The sequence below is a fragment of the Grammomys surdaster genome, unplaced genomic scaffold, assembly GCF_004785775.1.
Source record: "Grammomys surdaster isolate TR1022 unplaced genomic scaffold, NIH_TR_1.0 229, whole genome shotgun sequence".
NCBI classification, from domain to species: domain Eukaryota; kingdom Metazoa; phylum Chordata; class Mammalia; order Rodentia; family Muridae; genus Grammomys; species Grammomys surdaster.
The window spans coordinates 4032958-4045215 of record NW_021604674.1 but is presented as its reverse complement, the minus strand read 5'-3'; the positions used below and the strand labels follow the sequence as shown (position 1 = coordinate 4045215).

The 12258-nt window shown below is 41.5% G+C and overlaps 1 protein-coding gene across 1 annotated transcript in view; it reads right to left on the bottom strand.

The window, feature by feature from the left end:
• Positions 1–12258, bottom strand: part of Plce1 (phospholipase C epsilon 1) — a 248841-nt gene that overhangs the window by 46907 nt on the left and 189676 nt on the right. Inside the window, exons 11-15 of the mRNA XM_028773472.1 lie at positions 10223–10345; positions 10000–10136; positions 7126–7364; positions 5601–5662; positions 5353–5518 (exon numbers count right to left, since the gene is read on the bottom strand). Of these exons, the coding sequence (XP_028629305.1) occupies positions 5353–5518; positions 5601–5662; positions 7126–7364; positions 10000–10136; positions 10223–10345 (727 nt within the window). The remainder of the gene's footprint in view (positions 1–5352; positions 5519–5600; positions 5663–7125; positions 7365–9999; positions 10137–10222; positions 10346–12258) is intronic.

Genomic DNA, 12258 nt, shown 5'->3' with positions numbered 1-12258 from the left:
CCTTCATGATAAAAGTCCTGAAGAGATTAAGGATACAAGGAACATACCTAAACATAATAAAGGTAATTTACAGCAGCCTATAGCTAACATCAAATTATGTACAGAGAAACTCAAAGCAACTCCACTAAAATCAGGAACAAGCAAAGGCTTGTTCTATTTGATACAATACTTGAAGTGTTAACTAGAACAATAAGACAACTGAAGAAAATCAAGTGGATACAAATTAGAAAGAAAGAAGTTAAAGTATCACTATTTGCAGATGATATGATAGTATACATAACTGACTCCAAAAATTTTGCCATGGAATTTATATAGCTGATAAACACCTTCAGCAAGGAGGCTGAATAAAAAATTACCCCCCCCAAAAAAGCCAGGCACTCTTCTACATACAAATGATAAATGTGTATCAAATGATGTTGTGTAAACTTTGCTCACCTATATTCTCTGGCTGGTTAAATAAAAGTGGCTGATGGCCAATTACTGGAGAGAATAGAGATGGGCGGGGCTTCAGTCCCCTGGCTGAGTGTGGCAGGTAGGGACCACAGGCAGAAAGGAGAGGGAGGAAAGAGAGAGAGGAAAGAAGATAGAGAGCCAGGAAATGGCCTGATGGTGCAAGTCCAGCACAGACAGGACGACTATTGGCAAGTAACTTTGGGAGCACAGCTGGAAAACAGCCAGTCTAGTGTAGAAAAATAATTTACGGGTAATCACCCAGTAATTGTGCTAAAGCTGATTAAATAAATCAATAGTACTCTGTCCCAATTATTGGGGGGCTGGCCAGGTCATAATAAGAACTAATAGAGTTACTAAAAATCCAACAACACTTCTCCATTGCTGGTGGGAGTGTGAATTTGTACAGACACTGTGGAAATCTATATGGAAGTTCCTCAGAAAGTTGTGAATCAATCTACCTCAAGACCCAGCTATACCACTCTTGGGCATATATCCAAAGAATGACTGTGAAAACAATTGCTCAACTATGTTCATTGCATCTTTATTCATAATGGCCAGAAACTTTGGGTATATACCCAAGAGATTTTGTGGGCAGACTGGGGATGGGTGGGGAAAGGAGGGGTGGGGGGAACATGTGGGCGAGGTGGGGTTGGAAAAGAGAGTGTGCGGAGAGATGTCGGCAATTGGGGATGCACTTGAGGAGTGATGTGGAAACCTAGTGCAGTGGAAACTTCATGGAAAGGATGAAGGGGATCCTAACAAGTTCTCCTAATAACGGGGGATATGAAGTCTGGCTGTCTCTTGTAGCTAGGCAAGGCTTCCATTTGCAGGATTAGGTAGCATTCAATTGAGCTCTTGGTAAAGGTGAGTCCTATGGAAATCCCCAAACCACCCAAGCTATCGCTAAGATAAAAGGTTGCTCTCTGCAAACTGACAGTGGGGTCCTATTGAGAAGGACAACACTCATTGAACATAGAGAAGTCAAGCTAGTGTCTAATAGAGCCCTCACCCCTATGTTCTAGTCTCTTTGGTGTGAGAAGGTACTCTGTAGGCTACTGAAAGAGAAACATGGATACTAACCTAGTCACAAAACCTTTGACCTACAATCTGTCCTGCCTGTAGAGTATGCTAGGATAATGGCACAGAGCTTGTAGGAGTAGTCAATCAGTGTCTGGTTTGACCTAAGGTCCACTCCACAAGAAGGAACCCACACTCAACATTGCTTGGATAGCCAAGAATCAGAGACTAGATAGTCCAGAGACTTAAGGTAAAACCAGACACCACTGGTTTTTAAAAAAATCAATAATTTTTTTCCTAATGATATTCTGCTATACTCATAGATCAGTGCCTTATCCAGTTATCATCGGAAAGACTTCCTCTGGCAGCAGACGGGAACAGATGAGAGACCCACAAGCAGACATTACATGGAGTGAGTGTCTAAACTGCAGGTCTCTATCAAGTCCTTTCCATCAGAGCTCAGGGAGTACTGTGGAAGAAGAGGCAGAAAGATTGTAAGATACATAGTCCTCTAAATCAACTAAGGAAGCCACATATGAGCTGACAGAGACTGAGGCAGCAGGAACAGCACCTACGAGGGGCTGCACCAGGTCCTATGGATGCATTATAGCTATTAGCTTAATATTTTGATGGGACTTCTGACTGTGAGAAAGAATGGGTTTCTGACCCTTGCGCCTGTTCTTAGGACTCTTTTCCCCAGTTAAGTTGCCGTGTCCAACATTGATATGATAGGTTTTGCTTCATCTTACTATATTTTATTTTGTCATGTTTGGTTGCTATCTCTTAGAAGCCTGTTCTTTTCTAATGAGAGATGAAAAGGGAGTAGATCTGGAGAGGAGGGGAAGTGGGGACGAACTTGGAGGAGCTGAATGAGGTGAAACCATAATCAGAATATATTGTATGAGAAAAGAATCTATTTTTAATAAAAGGAAAATGTAAAAAAAATGCAATTAGCATGATCTCTGTTTAAGGAAATGTCAATAGAGGTAAAGATGTTGAATTAAAGCCTTGACCCCTAAAAAGGTGACTAAACATTTAATAAATCAATATCCAATATTGATATGATCTCTTCCATTAAGACCCAAATTCTGCAATGAGAAAACATCTTTACTATCAAAATGTACCATGAAAGAATAGAAGCAAAGAATGGTCAAAGAGTTGTCTGGCTATCTAAGCCTGGAATCGCGTCTGGAGCAGAGACAGTAAATAGTCCATAAGCTCCTCTCTTCCCTAGGCATAGCAGGTATCAGTGGTCACTCACACACTGCCCCCAACCTCCAAGCTTTGACATATTATCTCTCAGCCTCTTCAGCACGCTGCTGCAAGAACTTGCCAGAGATGCAGACAAGACAGCATCTATTGGCTACCCTGGATCTTAGGGTGGAAGCAGGACTCTCAGTGCACTTTTGTGGACTGCAGCTTTGTAACATCTGTTTTGAGTAATCTCATCTTCCCTAGACTTGTCTGTAGACAATATTTAAAATTATCACACAATGAAAAGGTGACCCAGGTCAAGGATTTGATTGTCTGCAATTGAGCTGATACAGTGTGACTTGAGAGTATGTGTTATTATTTCCACATGGCAGTAATCCATTATTGGGATGTCTTGGCCACTAAGAGTTTCTGCAACTAAACATAGCAGTACATGCGGGACTTTTTGCAAGATTCTAGACAGCTTCTTCCTGTGACTTAGTATAGTTTGTGACCTATATGTTCTTCCCCCCAAGCCCATCAGTTTCGGTTGGCAGCAACCATGTCTATGGTATATTGCCTTGGCCTGAAGAGAGCTATGTAATCAGTATGTTAGCTGAAAGTGAGACTACTTCCTTTCTCTGAAGAGGTGGCCAACCTGGTCAGGCACTGATAATAGGAGTTTCACCACGAAAAGGTTATATAGGTCTTTGCTAAAGTCTATACAACTTAATGTTTCCATATTAGGGAAGAAAAGGAAAACCAGGGCTGGAAATTCCAGGTAAGGAGGAGAACAGGGCCTCTTTGTTTTTTTCCATCTGCTGAGGAGAGAAACTATGGGAAGTAACTATGGGAAGGACCTAGATCCTAAGAGGATTAGCGATGAAGCAAAGGGGATCCTCCCACTGTCTAATCACATCTGGGAATCTGCGTGAGGGCCTCTGTATCTTAGTCAAAAGCTGAGGTAATCTCTGCTTGGGGTAGAATATTAAGGAATATTAAAATTCTTGAAGTCAGAGAATGAATTGGGAACCAAAGCTCAGAAATGGTTCTTTATTGTTTTCCTGTGAAGAATGGGCTCACAGTGTGTGTATGTATGTGTGCCTAACTATGAGTATGTGCATGTGTATGTACATATAAAGCATATACAGCAATCAAATATAGTAATATATATGTATTTATTTTCTACAGAATAATGGATTTTAAACCTTTTAAGTTTACATTTGTTTATTTACTTATTTATTTATTGTGTGTATGTGTGTGTGTGTGTGTATGTACATATGTGCGCATATGAACACCGTGGCATGTATGGAGGTCAGACGACAACTTGGAGGAGTTCTCTCTTACCACCGCATGGATTCCAGGGATTGAGCTCCATCATCAGGTTTGGTAGCAAGTGCCTTAACTCACTGAACCATTTTACTGGTTCCACAAACATTCTTTTTTTTGACACTGGAGCTCCTTGTGGAAATAAATGGCCAGTGTGTGAAGCACATAAAAGATGGGTCAGTGGTCCCGTAGCAGAGCTAGGCAGTGGCAAAGCCCCTTCTAGCTGTGGCTCAGTCATTTCAGCATAACCAGCTGAAGGCCCTTGGCAAAGTCCTAGTTTGAAAATCATTACTCTAAGGACACATTTTCATTTCCTAATAAGCATTCCTTAGAATTCAGAGATTAAAAAATACATTTTAGTGTTTTGTTTTGTTTGTTTTTGGAGACAGGGTTTCTCTATGTAACAGAGCCCTGGATGTTGTGGAATTTGCTCTGTAGACCTGGCTGGTTTTGAATTTAGGAAGATACGCCCATTCTGTGCTAAACAAACTTTGGGGAATAGCTATGTTATAGTCTACCAAGAGTACTGGACTAACCTGGAGAACCAAGGAACTTCACTGCTGGGGATGAGTACAATAGAATCAGTTTTCTAGCTTGTCTTCCCTCACAAGCACAAAATCACACACTTCCATTCCCTGGACCCAACCTGGCTCTTTCCTGATCTCTGCTAGGAGTTGAGTAAATATAGCTTGAGAGAGAGAAAGAGAGAGAGAGAGAGAGAGAGAGAGAGAGAGAGAGAGAGGCGCAAATGACCGAGTTGACCAAGAGCTGGCTGGTCGGGTCAAAGGATGTACTTTTCCCAGTCCAGAGAGCCCACTGTTTCCCAGAAGGTTCCCATGAATTTCAGCCTGGAGGAAAGTATCTCCAGCCTGTGCAGCTTTTTCTTTAGTTGGTTGCCATAGAGATGGATGGACTGTCTAACAAATGGCAAAACAAAGCAAAACAAACAACTTTTTGGGATTAGCTCTGCAAGAAAGCTGCATTTTCTGTCCTTTCCCAGCACAATATATTGATTTATTTAGCATTTAGTGAAATGATTGGATAGGTTTCCCAGGGAAAAACTAAATTTTGGTAGGAGTAGATCGGATTAAAGATCTAAAAGCTATGAGTCTCCAATGAGCACTTTCTTTTTTTCTTTCCCTACAATGCAGGTTAAGTATAGATTGAGGGAAAAGCAGACAAACAAAAGGCAGAAAGAAGCAAAGAAAGCAACCGCTGTGTGTAGCCTGTTTCCCCACACTTGTTGGCTCTGAATATTTCACATCATACTTCATACAAGCTCTTCACAGGAGTCTGGGGGCAGCTGTTTTGTGAGTTGGGGGCTCAGTGATGAAAGTCACATGGCAGCAGCACTCTCTGTACCTGGCTGTAGAGCTCCACAGAGGACTCCCCCTTGAGCTGGTGGCCAGTGAGGTAGGTGTTGTGTGAAGATTCAATGTAATAGTAGGAGAGGGGTAGCTGCAGGTCTTTCTTGTTCTCCTGTGACTCGTCGTTTTTTGAGGCGAAATTATCTTTATCCATCAGAAACCTAGACGAAACACATGTTCTTAAGGCTGTGTCGGGGCAACATGTACACTTGAATGATGCCCAAAAGAGGCCTGAGGAGTTACCTTGCAAACCCTTCAAATGACAACAGGCCTTGGTGACACATGCTGATGCTAGGCTCGAATTTCTGCAAGGGATTAAAAAGATGTTTTTTAGGCAAAGGAAACTAAGAAGGAGAAAATAGCACCACATAATTTTTTTTTTAAAAAAAGACAGTTCTGTTTTCATTAGGAAACGTCTAAACCAAATATTTGAACTAATTTAGTTATGTAGTAGTAAGATGTAGTTTTTAGTCCGAAAGAAAATATTTATTATATGTGAGTTTATTATACCAAGCATATTTATTTAAGAGAAAAAAGGTAGCAAGAGAAAAGAGTAAGGCGGATTTATATGAAAACACAGCGCTTTTATTAGTTGAGGTGATGGTGAGGATAATAACGGCAACTCCTGTCCAAACCTGGGAGGTGGGAGGTCGGAGGTGGGAGGTGATGATTCGCTTGGAGCAGCCCCACCAAGCATACTCTCAGGGATAGTGAGTGCTCAGTTTTAGCATCTCTAGGGGTTAAATCCAAGGGTCACCCAGCTACTCCATGGATTCCATGGATCAGGAGATTAAGCTAATTCTGCTGCCTGTGACCCTGCAGCAATAAAGTTTCGCTCTCTATAGCTGCCCCCCCACCTTGTCTGGGATCCTGGGACAGTTTCTGCTTTCCACTCATCCCCACCATTTGCCAGCACAGTTCCTTGCCAAATGTACTCACGTGGACCTCTTGAAGCATAGATCATGCACCCCCCTGCTTAAAATTTCTTAAAGCTTCCCGTCCAACAAGGACAGATGTCAACGTCCATCCGTCCTGCAGTCTAAAAGTCCTAGATGAGCTGGTGCTTGGACACCCGCCTGAAATCGCATCTGTCGGTCCTGCCTGGCTCTGATCATCGTGCTAGCTTTTTGATGCTCCTCATAAATCCCCAGCTCACTCCTGCCACAGGGGTTGAGCAAGCTGCCCATGTTTCTCTGAGGATTCTCTTCCCTTAGAATGTCGAATGATTTACTCACTCAGAGCTTTGCCCAAATGCCCCTCTCCAGCTCAGCCTTCCCATTATCACCCTTTCCTTCCCTTGCTCACTCTTGAAATTGTGTATATTTGTTTATGGTTTGCCTCACACACCGGAAAGTAAGCTGTGTATAAGAATGAGACTTTATCCAATACTATATTCCCAGCTCTTGGAAGATGAATTGCAGAGTAAGAGCTGACAAATACATGGTAAGTAGCAGATTGAAATTCTAGACTGTTGCATGTGTTAGAACAGTGAGAAGTAATTGGGCACAAGTTCCTTGTAAGTGTCATTGGGTCAGAGATGCCCTAGGACCTATGCAGATTATAAGATAAGAAAGAATATCTATGGACTTGGCATTAAAAGAAACTCTGTTTCTACCCCAGATATGAAGAAGTATAGATAAGGTGAAATGCTTAACATCTAAGTATTAGACCAGCCAGAGGCATGTCATACGTGTGATACAATATATACCATACATGTGATATCATACATGCCGTGCATATGATACCACACATGCCATACATGTGATACCTGAATGATGCTGAGGATTTCATCATACGTGCAGTGTTCTCCTTGGCAATTCACCAGGAAGTCGTTGAGCTGGAGTATGCCGACCCCAAATATGCCCAGGGATGTGCTTTCAATCCCAGTACCATTAGTAACAATGCTTGCAGCAGCAATAGCATCAGATATCTGCCTCTGGTTGTCAGAAAGCTGCTGTTTACTCTTAATGAACAGCCCCAAGTCGGAGACGTTTCTAGTCAGCAAATCTGAAACATAGCCACCCACAGACCATGGATTATTCAGAAGCCTCTTTGACAGAGTTCATCAGCATTATGAAGTCAGTGCCCTGATGAAGCTCTAATCTGTCTGAATAAGATGCCAAACTCAGTGTGAGCCCCTGGCTTCCCACAGGAAAGAGAAAACAAAAGGAATGAATGGATGAAAGAATGAATGAATGAAAGAACTCTGGGGCTGGAAAGATGCTCACAGAGATCCACCTGCTTCTGTCTCCTGAGTACTGGCATTGAGGTGTGTACCATCGCCTCTAGCCCAAATTCAGATCTGGGGGGCTTTGGGGTGGGCATGTACATGCGAGTGCAGGTACCCTTGGAGGCCAGGTGTGTCAGAGCCTGTAGACCTAAAGTTACAGAGGGTTGTGAACCACTTGATGTAGGGCCTGGATACCACACTCAGGTCCTCTGGAAAGGCAGCAAGTATTTTCAACTGCTGAGCCACCTCCAGCTCAAACTGCTTCTAAACTTTTCCTTTGGGTAGAGGCAGAATAAATGTAATCTTAAAGGTTTCTGTATGTGTAATTATAAACATTTGTACATAGATTTTGCCTCAATACCTTTTAAAATCAATTTTGGCACATAATCAAAGAGACTACCTGCCAGACCCTGTGTTAAGACCATGTGTAGTTCAGCAGGAAGCCACCACACTGTCAGTTTACATTTATTTTTAATTTATTTTGTCATTTTACATTTTAACCAGAAGTGTTGTAAGGTTCTCACTGCTCCCTGTGCAGAGAAACTGGGCAGGACTGGTTGGTTCAGTTTTAGCCATTTGGGAAGACGATGTGGCAATATCTTTTAGAATCAGAGGCTTACCATACAATCTAACACTCTCAGGTACTTAGACAAAAGATTACAAAACATATCTCCATACAAAAGTATGCACACAAATCTTGGTAGCAGCATGTCTATATAATATAACATATTCAATTTAAAAATAAATTAGCCGTTGAGTTACAAAAAAACAGGGGCACTGTAAATGCACATTTCCCAGTAAAATATTATCCTGAAAGGCTATATACTGTAGGATTCCAATGATATCATATATCCTAGAAAAGAAACAGTCATGGCAATATTAACAAGCTTGGTGGCAGCCAAGGGGTTACTGGGAAGGAGGGAAAGATGCAAAGGTGGGACAGAGGAGATTTTCAAGGCAGCAAAGCTGCTTTGCCTAGTACAGTGGTGTATATACCTCCCTGTCTGTAGAACCCATGGAATGCACAACTCTAAGGAAAACCATGGACTCCAGTTACCAAGACATTTTGATAGTGACTGGATTGTAATAAATACTTTACTAACACAGCCAAAGTTTCCATGGGCGGACACCTACACAGGTGTGCAGGGGGCTGGTGTATGGGAACTCTGATTTCTGCTCATTTTCCAGAAACCAAGAATGAATCTAGGAGATAAACTGTAATGATCTAAGAGATGCAATTACTTGGTTAGTCTGTAGGTATGCATGCTTTGAGAGCTATACAAGAGTTAATATTATAAGGACAACATAAGGTTATAAACAATTATGAAGCAAGTGCATGAAAAAAGGTTAGTGTGTGTATGTGTGTGTTTATATGTATGTGTGCATGTGTGTATATGTGTGTATATATATGTATATATGTGTGAATGTGTGTGTGCATGTGTGTATGTGTGTATATGTATGTGTGTATGTGTGTATGTATGTATATATGTACGTGTGTGTATGTGTGTATATATGTATGTGTGCATGTGTGTGTATGTGTGTGTATGTATGCATATATGGGTATATGTGTGTGTGTGCATGTATGTGTGTATATGTATGTGTGTATATGTGTGTATGTATGTATATATGTGCATGTGTGTGTGTATATATGTATGTGTGCATGTGTGTGTATATGTGTGCATGTATGCATATATGTGTGCATGTGTGTGTGCATGTATGTGTGTGTATATGTGTGCGTATGCATGTATATATGTGTACGCACGTGTGTGAATGTGTGTATATATGTATGTGTACATGTGTGTGCATGTATGTGTATGCATGTGTGTGTATGTGTGTGTGCATGTGTGTGTATGTGTGTATATATGTGTGTGTGCTCTTTTGTGTTTATAGTTCTATCAAGAATTTAGGAGAAAAACAGGTTTAAAGTTTATGGATGGTTAAAATGGTATAAATAGGATAGAAGGAAACATTCTGGTTTACAAATAAGGAAAGACTTTCTAGATGCTCAGCTGGGAGCACTCTGCTGAGGTCACCAAAGACTCCCCTTGACAAAGCACAGACAATATCTGCCTAGGCCTGAGCAAGCACTTACCTACAGGTAAGAGAGATACTGGTATTTGTCAATTAAGACACAGTCCAAACCTTATGGACATTTGGAAATGTTTGGGAAACGGTGCTAGGTGGTCAGGGTGACTGTTTAACTAAGTGCCGAAAGATCATGTGGTGATGGATTTCCCCCAGGACCTGTCTACCCTTCAACACCAAATGACTGTGGAAACAGTTCTCAGTTACACCAAGCTCCAGGTAACAACACACCATGAGTGACACACTAAAAGTGTACGTGACTGGATCTCCTACCTTGGTTTTTGGAGAGAAAGCTCTCAAAGGGAAATTGTAAATTGTTAAACCAACCTAGGTCAGGCTGAAGGTCACTGGTATTTTCTTCAATTGTCAGGTTGGTGTACAGTGGGGCTGACTCAGAGGCAGAGCGATTGCAGGGTACAGAGTAGATGTCAAAGATGTCCTTCAAATCCTTGCGGCTCCTTATGCTGAGGAGAATGGAAAATACCTCTCATTTAGAGCTGCCATCCAACTGTGGGCCTGAGAAAGAGTAAGAAGAGAGACTGTGTCCTACCTGAATGATTTGAACAGCTCAACGAATTCAACGAAACTCATGTTACTGTCTGAGACCATGAAGCTCTGGAAACCTTTCATTCCTCCTCTGATCCGCCCGTGCCAGCTGCTACTGCTCCAGGCACTGCAGAGAAACATGGCCATCATTGGCAAGTGCACATCCCAAGTCATTCTGCCTCAACAGACAGTCTCTGAAGACAAGATGTGCAAAGCAGGTGGGGGATGGTGCTATATCCAATACTTGTGTCAGAGGGAATAAATATGCACCGGTAACAGTGTTTCCAGTTTACTCAACTGGGACAAAATGCTGGGATTAAGATTCCTTCATTAATGGAACAGTTCTCTAAAGGCACAGATTGATAAATCAGAGGGAAATCTCCTAAATTCAGTGTGTCTGAAGAAAAGCCATGTTAAAAAAAAAAAAGATATCCGAATTCCTCATTCATAATCTGTGGGAAACAATTCATGTTCTTTTTTGTATTCTAAATTATGGAAACGCATCTAGGAGGTTTGAAATGCGTAAATGTTTTTCTTTTTCCCTTTTTAAACCAGTTCTTCAATGAAAACAGGGAAGTGCTTTTATTATTAATGGAAAATGTGAGTCAGAAAAATATGAAGAATGGAAGGAAGCCAATCCCTGGAGTCCGTCTGCACCTGCCAAGGCTTCATCCACTCACCATAAAAACATCATCGCTCTCAGGCAAACATTCAGGCTGGCTGCCTCACCACACTTTTTAGTTTCTGTGTGGATTACTCAAAAAGTAGTAGAAGTGTTTTGTCTATGGCTTTCAGTCAAATCAATTAACAGTGTATTTCTTTTCTATTTTCTTTTTTTGAGGAAGGCTTAGACTTCCCCCAAGGGTACATTTCAAGTGTTAATATATAAGAAAGTACAAAGAACACTGAGTGGCCAGTGCTATTTTCAATTGTGCTACCAGTGTTCACTCACGGAGAATTATTGAGTCTTAAGATCTGACAGTCACCTCTCTGGACGGGAGGGCATCACAAACAGTTGTATTGACAGTTGTGTGTGGTGTGGGCAGATTAGGGTCCAAGTTCAGGAAGACATAAGTAGTTCTTTATCATTGAAACACACTGCATTTAAACCAGTGAGTTTCCTGTCTTCCTCATTTTTAATTCCACCCTTGGTTCCTGTCTAGAAATTCTGTATCTAGTCTCTCCTTCTTAGATTTAGAACTCAGTCTCGCTTTTCCTTTAAAATAATTCAAGCTTCTGTTACTTCTATCTTCCTTGTGTCCTCGAACATTTGTCTTGTCAGGAGGGACTGGCCCCTCCCCCGAGGCTGAGCATCTGACTTTGGATCCCGCACATTAGTTTCTTGTCCACATGACTTTCCTCCTTCCCTCTGCTCTGCCTTTTCCTGATCACAGGAGACTGAAATAAAAGGAAAACCACTCTTAATCCAGGTGATTTGTCTATTTTATATATCCAGGATTCTGTATAGGCTGAAATATAAAGGATTCCAACTATTTTTAGATTTTAGTTTTACTATAAATCTGAATTTACAGAAAAGCTGCAGGAGAAAAAAAAGGAGAGTCATCTAGACTTTGGCCTGTTTTTACCAATTGTGGATTTGAAGGCACGAAGACTAAAGTACAACTTTATCACTCAGCAGTAGAGAATTCTCCCCTTTAAGTGACAATCTACTCCAGAGTTATTATCACTAGCAAGTTTAAAGCAAATGATATCGGTTTCGTCGAGTGTGTCTGTAGCTGTGCCCATGTGTGCTGAGACTCACTCCTCTGGGGCGCAGTGCACAGCATCTGCTTCATGTGGGCTCTGCGGAGCGGCAATCTAGCTCCCTTTGGCGGCTTTTCATTTTATAATTACTTCTGTTTTGAAAATGTTGATTTGCTGTTGTTGTTTTTCTTGTTGTTGTTTTTTTGTGTGGGCAAATCTGGAACTATTTATGTAGGGCAGACCAGCTTCCAGTTCACAGTGATCCTCCTGCCTCCATCTCTCAACTGCTAAAACTAAAGACATGAGCTGCCACCACCAGCAAAAAAGACAGAGGTT